General features: G+C 44.3%; 1 protein-coding gene across 2 annotated transcripts; it reads right to left on the reverse strand.

Annotated features, from left to right (window-relative positions):
• Positions 1 to 332: 332 nt before the first annotated feature.
• Positions 333 to 10,712, reverse strand: PDE6H (phosphodiesterase 6H). Of its 2 annotated transcripts, none has more exons than XM_030462299.1 (4): positions 10,665 to 10,712; positions 2,216 to 2,403; positions 1,879 to 1,919; positions 333 to 989 (listed from the first exon to the last, which is right to left on the reverse strand). In XM_030462299.1, the coding sequence occupies exons 2-4, from the start codon at positions 2,353 to 2,355 to the stop codon at positions 913 to 915; spliced, it is 258 nt and encodes an 85-aa protein (XP_030318159.1). In that variant the 5' UTR covers positions 2,356 to 2,403; positions 10,665 to 10,712; the 3' UTR covers positions 333 to 912. The 2 variants fall into 2 exon arrangements, with proteins under 2 accessions (XP_030318159.1, XP_008494954.1); XM_008496732.2 differs by lacking the exon at positions 10,665 to 10,712 and adding an exon at positions 7,443 to 7,484.
• Positions 10,713 to 13,938: the final 3,226 nt, after the last annotated feature.

A 13,938-nucleotide genomic window follows, 5' to 3' on the forward strand; every position in this document is an offset into this window, starting at 1 on the left:
TAATCAGCAGCAGACATATCACGGGGAGCAAATGGCTCATGCAAATATGTATGGTCCTGAGGACAGTGCAGGTGTTACACAGGGGACTCCCATTGAAGGAGAGGAAACACAGTGTCATTCGGAGAGATGTTTCTTTGGAATTGCAACTGATCAGAAGCACAAAAAGGATTAATAGTAGGATTAATTAACTCAACTATTGATTTCAGACACACGTTTTCATTTAACATTAATAGAACATATATGGCTCATAGCACTACAGCAGAGACAGCATGTGCAAGACTTTTCCCCCTCTTGCTCATTAGCTAAATCTTAGGAGCAGATTTCTTATGCTTATTTCTTATTTCGTACTGTGGTCTCCTCCCACATAAAATCTGGACGGGTGACTCTCATCCTGTTCTCTGCCCCATCCTGTTACTAGTCCCATCAACTAATTGATGACCTGGATAAAAGTGGGGACATACCTACAGAAATCCTATATAGAAAGCTGTCAGGCAGGGAGGGAAGAAAAAGAATGGTCATGATAAAATTAGGTCTGGACATACATGCATAACCATATACACAGTATTTCATCTAACCAGGAGAAAAGTCAATCAGGGGAAAAGTTCAAATACATCCTTCCTTTATCTCCATGTACATGAAGATCTGTGACAGTGAGAAAGACATGATATGGAACAGGGAGGCATTAAGACATTTTAAAGTAGTTTCATCACATGGAACATGAGGTCTGTTCAGGGTCCTGAGTAACTTCTTTACCAAATTAATCTGCGAAGTACTTTCATACAACTAGCTCTTACAAAATCACTCTGCCCATGAGCAGATTGATGTAAGGGCTAAAAATAAGTGTCAAAGGTGATGAAGACCATGCTGCAATCTGTGGAGTCACCAGGTGACACCCATAGAGATGCTGGCACCTTAAATGATCCCAAACTGGGCCAGCTCGTGCAGTTCCAGATGGCTGAAAGCTTCCCATGGGCAAATCACTGTGATATCTGCAAAAGAGAAATAATGAGAAATGGGTTCTGGTCACTGGACTTCTTGGGTTTCTTTTGTATTAATAGGAAGGCTGATATACTCAGGAAACATTAGCAATGGGAAGAGCAAGAAGAATGAGACTCCAGTTGATGCTTAAATGACTAGATGAGCTCTTCAAATCTAGTACTACCTAACAGACCAAACCAGATAAATGTATTTTTTTCCTGTGCTATCTTTCCTCGTGAGCAGAAGCAAAGTGGCATTTCCTATCATATCTTCAGTGACTGTGCAGACTGGTGTGAAAATTCATCCTGGTTATAAGGCTTCTCCTTTTCTTATAATACTGCCTGTAGTCAAATTACAAAGAGATGCTGAATAATTTTGTCTATAACATTCAGGTTCTGTAACTCATTGATAAGAGCAGTTGATATTGGTACCTAAGTAGTTCTGGCTACAGCTCATCCAGTGCATGTTTCTCAATCCCAGATGGACGCATAACATTCTTAAAATTAGGATTCTGATGATAACACAAATACTTAGCCAGCTGGGATCTGGTTCCTGTGATTTTTGGCATTAATAGATTAGTATTTGGCATTTCTTTGAGAACCTCATTCTGCTGAAATTCTTTACCAGAGTATTAGCAGAAAACAAAGACAAACAAGCACATTTGCAGCCAAATGAAAGTGTTCAAAAATTGAAGCATGCTTAAATAGCCTTTCTGCCTTGTAGTGTGTATAAGCATAAGAACAACCTTGGTAGCTTGAGGAGGGAGCACTAGACTTCTCTGGCAGTCCTGAGGGCTGTAGAGAGGCCAGAGAGACAGAGAGGCCACCCCTGACAGTCCTCTTCCATACTGAAGCATTTGGGTTAAAGCAGGGCACAACAACAACATCCTGCAGCACTTACCTGTGCCCAGTCCCTCCATTCCTGGGATGTCATCTCCAAATCTAGGGAAGAAAAGAACAGAGGTGGGGTGAGTTTGAGCCAGCAGCACCTGAGAAATGGCAGCTGCCTTTCCCCCCCCCCCAAGCCAGGGAAGAAGCATGGACAGGCAGTGGATGAGAAGGAGAATCTCCAGGTGGGAGAGCTGATGGATCAACATAGCAGGGGTGGGGGGAGGGGGGACAGGCAGGGAGAAGCCTTCTGGCTCCTTGCCCAAGGGAAGATGGAACCTCAGGAGCCCACCTTAGCAGTGGGAACAAGGCAACTACCATGGTATCTTGTCTTTCCAAAATGCTCTTACCCTCTTACTCCTTTTTTAGGAGGCTTGCTCTTGAACTGCCTTGTCTGCCTCTGCTTGAATTTAGGAGGCCCCTTGCGTGGTGTAGTGGGACCAGTTGGAGCATCTCCAGTGGTGAGGTTGGCAGGGGGGTTCTCACTCATGGCTGAGCTGTTCTGTGTCAGGCAAAGGCCTTTCTCAGATCCCTCTGTCTGCAAGACAATGGCAGGGACTGACACAACACTCTGCTTACTGTTTCTAGGTATCAGTAGTCAGGCGACAGAATTATGAGAAGTATAATGGTGACAGGACTAAAGATCAAGTTATTAAACATCAAGAAAGATCATAATGTACACAAAGTAAGCAGGATGGCATTGCTTTTCATCCGGCCTGCTTGAATTAAGTTGCAAAACAAAGGACGTCTGAGCTAAGGACTGAATCAGGATGTGACTTCTAGGGGCCAAAAAGATACACTGAAGGCTTGGGCATTGTCATGATACATGTCATGTTCTTATACTTGTGCCCAAGCAGCACCTTTTGGACACTGATGGAGATGAGATGTTGAAATAAATAGGCCCTGAGTTTGGGTGCAGCTGCAATTAAGCCTTGTGTTTTTCAATACCAACCTTAAGGGAAATAGCACAGGAGCTTTACAAGATTGTAAAGAAGGATAAGGTAAAACACTGTAGCCTCTGTTAGACAGAAGTTAATTTCTCAGGATTTAGGAGAGCAAAGTCCATAACTTTCCCCAGGGTATATCCATTTTGGTACTTTTCATAGAATCATAGAAAGCTAGGGGTTGGAAGGGACCTCAAAAGATCATTGAGTCCAACGCTCCTGCCAGAGCAGGGTCACCTACAGCAGGTCACACAGGAGCACATCCAGGTGGGCTTTGAATGACTTCAGGGAAAGAGACTCCACAACCTTCCCGGGCAGCCTGTGCCAGTGCTTTCTCACTCTCATAGTGAAAAAATTCTTCCTTATATGTATATGGAACTGCCTGTGCTCCAGTTTATAACCATTGCCCCTTGTCCTACTGTTAGTCACTCCTGAGAAAAGCTTCACTCCATCCTCCTGGTGCTTGCCCCTTACATATTTATAAACACTGATGAGGTCACCCCTCAATCTCCTCTTCTTCAAGCTGAAGAGACCCAGCTCCCTCAGCCTTTCCTCACAAGCTAGATGTTCCATTCCCTTTATCGTCTTGGTCTCTCTGCACTGGACTCTTTCAAGCAGTTCCTTATCCTTCTGGATCTGGGAAATGTGTCCAGAACTGGACAGAATACTCCAGCTGCAGCCTCACCAGGGCAGAGCAGAGTGGAAGGAGAACCTCTCTATACCTACTAACCACACACTCCCTTTTGAGCATTATATTACATGCATTGACCTCCTGTGCACCACACTGCACATGAACCAAGCTCCACTTCATGGGAGATTAAATAGTTACCAGGAAGCAATTCTTGTATGGGAGACATCTCTTTTGCTTTGGAGGGCAGAATGGCTGCACTCAGAGACCTTTCCTTCCTTCCCAGAGAGGACAGCAATAACTCTCAGCAGTGCCAAAGGGGAAACTTTCAGCTCTTCATCACATTTTGTGCTAATTAGTATGCTAGAATAGTCTGACCAACTGCATTTATGGAACATAATTGCCAGCTTCGCCTTCCTTCTTGGAAGTCACATTCTTCCCCACGACTTAATTCCTATCTCCAGTTGTTTGTCTCAGTGCAGCCAGGCTAAGGGGATCACTGATGGAATTAACTTCAGGATTTGGTACTAAAGCCTAATCCCATTATGTTGCCATAGCACTCTGGCCTAATCCTCAACATCACCTCAGTGACATTCCGGACTTTTAATCTCAGCACTATAAATGCCATCAAAGATGGGTATTTATTTTCCTTCTTAGTCTGAAGACTGTTCATGTCTTTGATGGTCTTGAAATAGCCAGAGTGCCAGAAAGCAAAACCCCAGATGCAAAGAGAAACACCATCCAAGCAATCCTGTGTCACTTCCACATCAATGTGAGGAGAAGACCCATGTTTCTTTATCTATTGCAGCCTGTGAATACTTTAGCCCGTGACATCTTCCCATCTGTGCTGAAAGTAGAATGAATCCTGGTGAAAGCACCTAGAGGGATGTTAGTTCTTCTGTCTCGTGCAGCTGGGCTCCTGTGTCAGCTGTAGTATCCTGAGCAGGAGACTGGACAGGCTCCAGCAGCCCCAAATGGAGTAGCAGATGGTTGTGTCTGCAGCTGAAGTATGCACAGATGCTATTCCCCCGCTTGTAACACAACGTTTCCTAAGCACACACTGTGCCCACAAACAAAGGGATCAGCTCAAATTGTACAAGTTACTTATTTAGTTGCCAAACCTGCAACACCTGAACAATTGCCCAGTATTTACAGTTTTATCCTCACAGCAATGTGGCAGGAAAGGTAAACACTGTCACCTTCATCTTTTACAGATGGGGAAGGGAGGTGCAGTGATTGGCATGACCTGGACTGCACAGCTGGGAGAAGTGGCAAAATCTTTTGACTCACAGGTTTTAAGAGACAAACAGAGAGCTGAAGGCAGTTTGGCTCCAACCACAGAGAGAATTTGGTGCCGGTGAGGAATTCAGATGGTATTACCTTACAACAAAATGCTTTGCACCAGCAAACTGCTCCATGGCATGTCTGCTAATGTCCCAAAGCATAGCATTCCACCTCTGCATCAGGTGCAGTTCTCTTCAGTAGGGTGTCTGTCAGTGCTAGATATTCCTGCTGAATTACAAGAGGTACACATACAGCTCTAAGCACTGTGTTCATTTGACGTGCCAAGATACTTGGCACACCTCCCAGGGGCAACTCCCAAAAGTACAACAGAAGAAACAAACCTGGTAACAGATTTCCAACCCTTTTGACTGGCACCAGAAACTTTTAAGATGCATTTGAGCTCCATCTCCAGGTGAGTTCCTGCCCTGTTTCACCAGCTCCTTCTGTCTGCAGAAGGAAACTGCAGAACTACAAACACATCTACAAACACAAACTTCTCTTAGTTCCTTGAGTTCATGTCTTGCCCCTGGCCTTCACTCAATAGAGGAAAAAGCTAATGAGAAGACTCAGTCCTTGAAGTTTCCTTCTCCCTAAAGATGAAGGAGTTGTATCCACCCACCATCTACTTGATAACCCAGGTTTTTGGTAGGAAAAAGGATCTATCCACATAGATAGATCCACATAGATCTATCCACATCTAACCTTCATCCTCTCTTTCACCTGCATAAATTCCAGAAAGAATACTCAATTAAACTAAAAGGGACAATTCCAACTTCTTCCTTTCCAATCTCCCATCACTCACCTAATCTCTCTGTGTATCACCACAAAAATGATAAATGATAAATGATAAAGGATGGAAAGCAACCTCAGTGCCACATAGCAGCCTCCATCTTGCAGCAGGAATAAAGCTGCCCTCCCACCATTGATCTGGTGGGACCTGCTTGCCTTCACATCCAGACAAAGATATCTCCTTTCATGCTGAAGATGGCCCTGCCCCCCAGCATGGGAACTGCCCCAATTCCCACACCTCAGCTGCCCCTGCACAAAGCCAGACATGAGTGGGCAGGCATTCCAGAATCACAAATGTGAAAGAAACTTCCACAGCAGCTTTCCAGGGGAATTTCCCAGCCTTTTGCCTCCCCATACCTGGGTACTTGAATAGTCCTTGGTACCACACCAAACAGATGCCTTGACAAAAGTTTGATGAGACCGAGTCTTCTCTAGGCTTCTTCAAGTGCTGTGCTGCCTCCCCCAGTGCTTCCTGGGCTGCCAGAACTCCTCTGCTGCTGCTGGCACTGAGTTGCAGCTCCTGGATGAGAGCTGATGATTATGGATGCAAAGGCTATTGAGAAATAAGATGTTCTTCCATGCACTTCCTCTGCCCCCTCGTCTGACAAGGTGTTACCTAATTGCCCCTGGCAGGATTTCTGCCTCGGTCCAGTCTTTAATCCTCTGGGTAAGAGCTCTTCTTCATGTGAATGCTAATTATACCTAATACACAGCAATGAGCTTATCCCAGTTGCGTCAGACATCCCACCTCTGGGATGCTGGCCAGGTTAATAATCCTTCTTTTAGTTTTCTTTGAACTTAAAGAGGCTTCACTGCTACTGACAAATGGTGACTTTTTAATCTGCCCCCTCCTTAATCTCTGATTGTACACGGAAAATTTCCCTGACAGATAATGCAGATGCCTCGCTTGACCTTCTTCAAACACATTAAGTGTAGGATCTTATCTTCCCCTGTCTGAAACCTTAAAAAACAGACATCTCCATGCATGCTTGTCTTCATGGTGCCTCAAGGTGTCAGACATGAAACCCCTGTGGGATGTGGCTTTCCATGCAGTGATATGCTGGGAGAAGACAGCATCTTGAAGGAAACACCCTTGTTGTTACATTCCTTTTGATGGAGTCCTTGCATGCCCAGCTCTTGAACTCTCATGAGAATCTCTAGCATCATTCTCACAGCCAGGCTTTTGGCAGGGAATATTGTATCCAGTGCAAGATGCCTGTGAGGAGTCTCACTGCTCCAGTCTCAGTTGCTTGAGCCAGAAGTGTGCACAGGTTCAGCTCTTTCTGATCCTGTGTTTCACCCAGGATATCACACCCTTTGTTCTAGCAGAAGTTTTAAGACCAAGAACAAATGAAAGAGGACACACTCTAAAAGACAACAATTCATTTCAAGCAGAAATATATTCCCACAACTATTTCACAGCTGGGGATCCTTGGAAAGACTATCCCAATTGAAAGAAGAGATACATCAGAGCTACAGCATCACACAGTATAAACTCCCCATCAATGTGCCCTGCGTGCATGGCTGAGCATCAGGGTGGGAAACACAAGCTGCCTGTCCCAACTACTCCTCAGGATCTCCCCCTGGCACTGCTTGCACGCACCTAAAGACACAAGCCAAGGGGGTGACAATGATCCCCAGCCTGGAGGTGCCCAGCATGAGCAAGCGAGTGGCCCCAGAGGGGGCAGAGCTTAGAGACAAACCACAGCTGCACCACTTGCTGTAATGCTAAAGGAAACAGAAAACAAGCACCCAAGAACCACAATTCACTCTCTTAGCTATGGGGTCTGTTTGTGTTCTCCAAGCACAAACATCTGAATTTTTCCCCCATGGGATTTTATCAAGACTTTTCTCTCCTCTGGGTTTTGCAGGCAGTTCCTCTTTCATCCCCCCCTGCCAGCCTCCTTATGGCTTTGAGCTGAAAATACTTACAGTGCTAAGGGCTCCTCTTGCAAATCATTCAACTCTTGTCCTCTGGTCTGTGCAGAAAGGGTCTCGAGGTATCTGTTCTCCCCCAGATATACCCTGCCACCAGGTGACATCAGGACACCAGTCGTGGGCGGGCCCCCGCACGGGGCGGGGAACGAGGGGACGGGATTTGTGGGGAATGCTGTGACCCCTGGTGCCCTGCAGGCACATTTCCATAGAGCCCCAACACGCTCCTGAGGGCTGAAATGCCCCTTTCTGCAAGAAGAGGTTGGGACTTCTCTGGAGCCCCTGAAGGGAGATCTCTGGGGAAACAAAACTCTAGAGGAAAAAAATATAAGAGAATCACCTACCCTTTGAGCAATGAGCACACACACACACGATGCAGGGAAAGGAGGAATTCGTCCTAATCACAGCAGCTCCCTCCCCTCCACTGGTGAACACACAGAGAAGCTTCCAGCAAAGTTCTCAATGGTGCTGCAAGATTCAAGACTCACCTATGAGAGCAGAGCATGAGGGCAGCCTGGTGCTGAAAGGAGCTGAGTACACTTAAGGGAGTCATAGAAAATGTCGCTGAGATGCTGCACAGGGACCTGGTAAATATTTAGCTGCATCCAGCGGATGGGATGGTGGGGGTAGAAGTGGAAACCTTTGTGTTGCACACAGGGGGACAGCCATAGGTGTGGTCTTTTGCCTCTGAGATCCAAGGTGCTGGGCTGAGGGTAACAGCCAGTTCTGTGTGGGAACTGGTGGCATCATTACTGTGAGGGTGCTGCCTAAAAAAGGAAAGAGCTGATTCCTCAGCCCAAACACCAACCCAAAAACCCTCCATGGATTGTAACATACACTGTTTTATCAAGGGCTATGTATCTCTGATGTGTTCTAATAACCCATTGTAATTGCTTTGGGAGACAAGTGTCAGAGAGTTGGAAAAGGTGGAAGGAATCTCAGGATGAAAAGAGAAGGTCCAGGGCCCTGCTAGAAGGTACTGGAAGATCATCCTCATCCTCCAATGTAGAAGCACAGCACTTCAGTATTGGACTAAAGATCTCTGGCTCAAGACATAAACACAAGAAAATGTAATGATCCCCTGGGGTCCATTGGCTCTGGTGAGGTGCCACTCACTCATTCTCATTGAACATCCAGCTCACAATGTGAGATCAGGACTGGTAGAGCTGAATATGGTCCAAGAAGGAGATGCACAAGGAGCATGAGGGCAACACAGGAGCAGAAGGAAACTGAGGTGTGGGTTTGTGTAGTAATGGATGAGCTTTGCCTTGGGGTGAGGCTGGAGGAGGGGATTTTGGAGCAGAAACATATGTGTGACTGAGAAAAGACAGGATGTCTCTGGCATGACAGATCCTGGCAGTGGGGGCTGGTCCCACACTGCTTTGGTTCTGAGCAAGAGCCCCACAGATAAGGCCCCTGTTTTTTCAGATGGCTGAAGTTAGATTAGATAAATCCCTCAGTGAGACTCCTACTTTACATTTTAAAAAATCGATAAGGTCCTAGCCTTTGAGTAGGCACAGAGAAGCTGGGACATAAATCCTGGATGTAGCCAAGGGGCTTTCAATCTAGCAGAGAAGCAGCAAACACACTTAGTGTTCCCATGTGTTTGAGGATGATCACACAGCTTTTGGAAGCTTGTGCAATAATTTCTGGGCACAGAAAAGAGGATGGAAGCAGCACTGTGTTGGCATTGCCTCTTCCCTGTGTTAAGACTGGAGCTTGTACACAAATGCATGTAGATTGATTGCACTCAGCAGTTCCTGACAGCAGAAGTGATTACTGTGGGCAGGGACCTGCTTGTATAGCTATAAAGAGGTGCAGCCTGCTGGCAGCAGACTCCACTCCCATCCCCGCTGCTCATTCCCATGCCTCCATCTGCTGCAGACAGGTTTCCGGGGGCTCTCCCTCCCCCTCTGCCTTCTTCTTTGTAGGTATAGTTCCTGGAGAAATCAGCTCTACAGCCCCCTACTCCTCTTTCCTGAAATGTAAAAATTTGCATTTTTTTTCCAAGCTGTTTGTTTTCGAAACACCCCATTCGTTTTCCTGTTTCCCCAACAAAATCTGGCTCGTTTCTCTTTTAACAAAAATGAACACAAAGGAAAAAAAAATTCCATGGTGTCACACAAAGGTATTTTTTGACCACTGATAAACACGTCAGAAACTCCCTAGAGGGCCCTGCTTATCATGTTCTTTCTTGTCTCTCATTATTATCAGGTTGTTTGACTCTCTCCCTTCACTTCACAAAGCATTTGCTTTACTGGGATGCGGATGTGTGGCTCCTTTGCAAAGGAACAAACACCAGCTTTGTACCCATGCCTGAAAGCCACCCCAGATGGATGACAAGTTCTACCCAGGGACCAAGTACCTGATCCCTGATCCCTCACTGCCCCTGACCAGGCTCTTCCTACCCTCGCCCCAGGAAACCTGTGGCAGCCTTTTGGGCTACAGCAATTGCCACGCAATCTGGACCAGAACTTCACCAGAAGCTCTGGGATCCAACAAGTAGCAGAAGTGCCCCAAAGGACAACCCATGAGTTTCATTACCTCTAGCCAGATTCCATGGAATCACTTAAAAACATCTCTAAGGTTTCTGACCCTATTTATAAGTTGGTGTAGCCATGGTAACTGTACTTATACCAGAAATAGCAGCTCACTTGGAGGACAAAGTAAACACAAGTTTACAAGACAGTGACTTTTCCAGGGGCTGGCTAAGCTCATGGGACTGTGGGAGGAAATCCTAGCTGAGGCTCAGACTTGGGGATGCAGCAGATGCAGGCTGTGGCTGACATGGCCCACAATAACTAATTTCAAATATAACTCTACAATCTTTTGCCATATGCTTGGGTGACTTTGTGGCTTCCTGATAGGACTTTCCCACTTGCCTCACAGACATACCTGACTGGAAACAAGCAGGGAATTTCCCAGGCATGTACAGTTGGACCTCAGTTTCCCTCCTGCAGACAGGCAGCCTACTAAATGCCTCTGTTCCTGGTGAGAGGAGAGCAGTAGGACCTGGGTTTGGGATGAGATTATCTATTTGTCTTGTAGAAGGTCAGTGAGGTTGTCAAGTCAACAGCATTTTGATGAGAAAATTGTATTAAGGTCAAAAGAAGGTTCCCATGCTGTAACCCTCCTTTCCCAACACCCACTATGTTACTAAGTCATCAGTCATTTTGTGAAAATGAAAAAGGCAAATGGATAAAGAGGATGTGGACTTACCTGACATAGATATTTAGCTGTTGAAATACAGGAAAATTATCATCAAAGATGCAGAGAACGCATCCTCATGAAGAGTTTTGTCATTCTTCTTTATCATACATGAAACCATGTACCACAACTCTGGTGTCAGGATTAAGCATCTGTAACAGCCTGCAATAAACTGGGTGTACTGATTTTGGGAATCTTTGCCTGCTGCCTGACACAGCAGATAGATCGAGTGTCTCCGAGCTCAGCTTGCAAAAGAGAATGGTCTCAAGTATCACTTTCACTGGTGGCCTGGAGTCTGCTCTGGTGATGGGGCAGAGATTAAAGAAGCTGAAGTCTGGTTTTCTGCTGCTGGCACTCTAGAGAAAGATTTTCATGGTCAGTCTGGAGGAAAGGGTCCTTTGGGGAAACATATATCAAGCAGTAAGGTTTAGCTGAACTATCAGCAATGGCCCTGCCTGTGTCAGAATCTGAGTGCCACTGGGGACATGACCAATTCTGCAAGCCATTTGCCCATTTCTGAGGCTTCTTAAGGAAAATTGGGGTCCCTCTTTTCCTCAGTAAGTCACAGGTTCTCCATTTGTGAGTGTTAGAACATCATTAGAGGCCCCAGGCTTTCAGGCACCAGTGTCTGAGGACATGCTGGGACTTTTTATAGCAGACGATATAAAACCCATGTAGCGTGTCATCTCCTTGATAAATTATCAGAGAACTACATTTTCTTCTGAGCAGTGAGTCTAGTCTTTCTTGGAACAGATAACTGAGTCTTAGCATCTAATACTCACAAGACTGCTACACTGATACAATTTTGTTAACTTAGAAAAACTTCTCCTTGAATGACATAAATAAATAAGACAATGTGGCTTTGTTTTGTTTTTTTTTTTTTTTTTTGGTTTGGTTTGGTTTGGTTTGGTTTTTTTAGATGGCACTTCACCCACAGATCTCAAAGACCGTAACTCAATTTTTATAACCCCTATTTGTAAATATGGAGGTCTATGGGCATACACCTGCAGATGAGAACTGGCCTTCCAGATGTCTGCAGTGGAACTGCTGAGTTTGGCCATGAAGCACAAAAGGTCAGTACTTTATGACTGCTTTGTGACTCATTGTGTAAGAACATTCCTCCCTCCCCCATTGCTGAGTTGTCCCATGTGAAAGGAGTAACATCATGCCGTGTCATTTCTGTGCCCTAACTTTCCTTAATGTCTGCATCCAGGCTGCTGGTAGTGCTGCAATGGGATTGAGTTTGTTAGGTAATTTTAAAAACCTTCCTCTCTTTCCTATTTTAACCCTGATGTGATTAAAATATTTCAATTTTTTTTTTCTTTTATAAGGTTATTTTCCTCCTGACTGCTGTTTACAGAATGTGCTCAACATTAATCCATCGAACCTTGTCCTAACATTTTTTCCTTTTTTGATCAAACTAAGATAGTTAACCTTTTTATCTTCCAGAATGTAGAGCATGTTGGTGCTCTTAAAAAGGTACCCGAATAACATATTTTACAGTATTGTCTCAAAGGTTTTGCCTAGATTTTTTTCTTTTTCCATAATTGATTTCTTCTGTATGAATTATATGCTATATATCTGTAAACAGTGATTAAATGATCTGCTAGCACTCATGAAGAGTGATCACAGATTGAATTAAACAGAAAAAAAATACTGCCTTGTTTAAAAAAAAAAAAAAAAAAAAGAGACCACAAGAGGGTGTTTTTATTTAACTGGGAATCAGATAATTTCATAGCTTTATTCAGTTTAAAACAGTGAAGCAAATGATTCAGTGTCACTGAGCTAAGAAGACAAAACTATACACAAGTCAGCTCCAGATGTCTTCTTTCCTGGCTGCTTCCTTTCTCATCTTTTTTTCTGAAAGATCAATTCTTTCTCCTAGGCAACCAGCAGCCCAATAAAGAAAAGCTTTTCTAAAACATTTTGGTAAAATGTTTCTTTCTTCTTCTGAAGGGGACACATCCCTTCTTATGGCTTTCACACCATGCTACAGACACACTCTGCTTCCTCCTTCTACCAGATAAAAAAGCACTGCTGTGCAATCTCATCCCGTTCAGCTCTTTGCCACCATTATTATGACTTTTTTTTTCCATGTAGCAGCTGAGGCTTTCAAACAGAAATGATTGCTTCTGGGGAGCATCTTGCTCTCTCCTTGGGAACATTCAACTAATGGGCAAAAGAGGTAGCTCTTCCTGCTCCATTATCTTGTCTCCTGAGTGGCTGCTCACCTCCCAGACACATGGATTCTAAACGCTTTAGCTGCCATGTGATAGCAGATCCCTGGTGGAAATAACTGTAGAAACAGAAAAGTTAGGCTATGAAAATATGATTTTTTTTTTTAATTTTTCTCCTTTCATTGCTCAGGAATATTGCTTGGTAATAAGCCTTATCTTCTCCCCTCAGGATCTTGCATATGCGTAGGGCTTAATGTTGTAATTTTTTTTTAATGGCCTTTTATTGCCATATTATGACCTTTCTTTTAGTTTAGAGCCTCTACTGCTTTCCAGTGGAGGTATACACCTCTATAAAGTGAATTAGCATATCTCTGTGCCAAGAACCTGGAACTGCAGCCCACTTCTGGGATCTAGTCGTGCATTATAAACACATCATAGACTAAGTGAACTGTTTAGGAGATTTCACTCTATATTTGGCAAACACATATTGCACAAGGGATGTTCTGATACACAAAGATTTCTTTGTGGGATCCATAGCTGCTGGCGTACTTTGACTGGTGAAAAGTATTTCTAGAAAAAAATGAAAATTAAGGAAGGGAAAGAGAGAGAAAAAGAGGAAGCTTTCTTTAGAGACCAGCTAGAAAGGGCAATGTTATGGTCCCATAAGAGCATCCATCTCTGAGGACTTTCTCCAGTGCAAAGGTGATGTAAACCAAAAATGATGAGGATAGTGTTTTCTTGCCATGCTTTCCCTTAGCATTATATACTTTTCATCAGGACCCACTCAATTCTCTGATGGTTATTCCTGGTTGTGACTCTATCAGCTCTGGCAGGAAAATGCTCATCATGTGCAAACATTCCTTCCTTGTTAAGATTCTGTGAATAAATATTAGATAGAATTTAGTAAGAATTTAAATAACTGTTACCTGCTTTGTTGAGCACCGCATTTGTTTTCTTCTTTTATCTACTAAAGTCTACAAAACAAGAGATAAAGAAGGAGAAGGAGGAGGGGTAATTCTCACACTCTGTGCTTTCCATTAGAATCCACAACAACGCTGTGGGGGTTTGTAGAGGGAGGGAGGTGAAAGCAATAACATGGGAACAGCACC

Source organism: Calypte anna, chromosome 1, assembly GCF_003957555.1.
Source record: "Calypte anna isolate BGI_N300 chromosome 1, bCalAnn1_v1.p, whole genome shotgun sequence".
In the NCBI taxonomy this organism is placed as follows: Eukaryota; Metazoa; Chordata; class Aves; order Apodiformes; family Trochilidae; genus Calypte; species Calypte anna.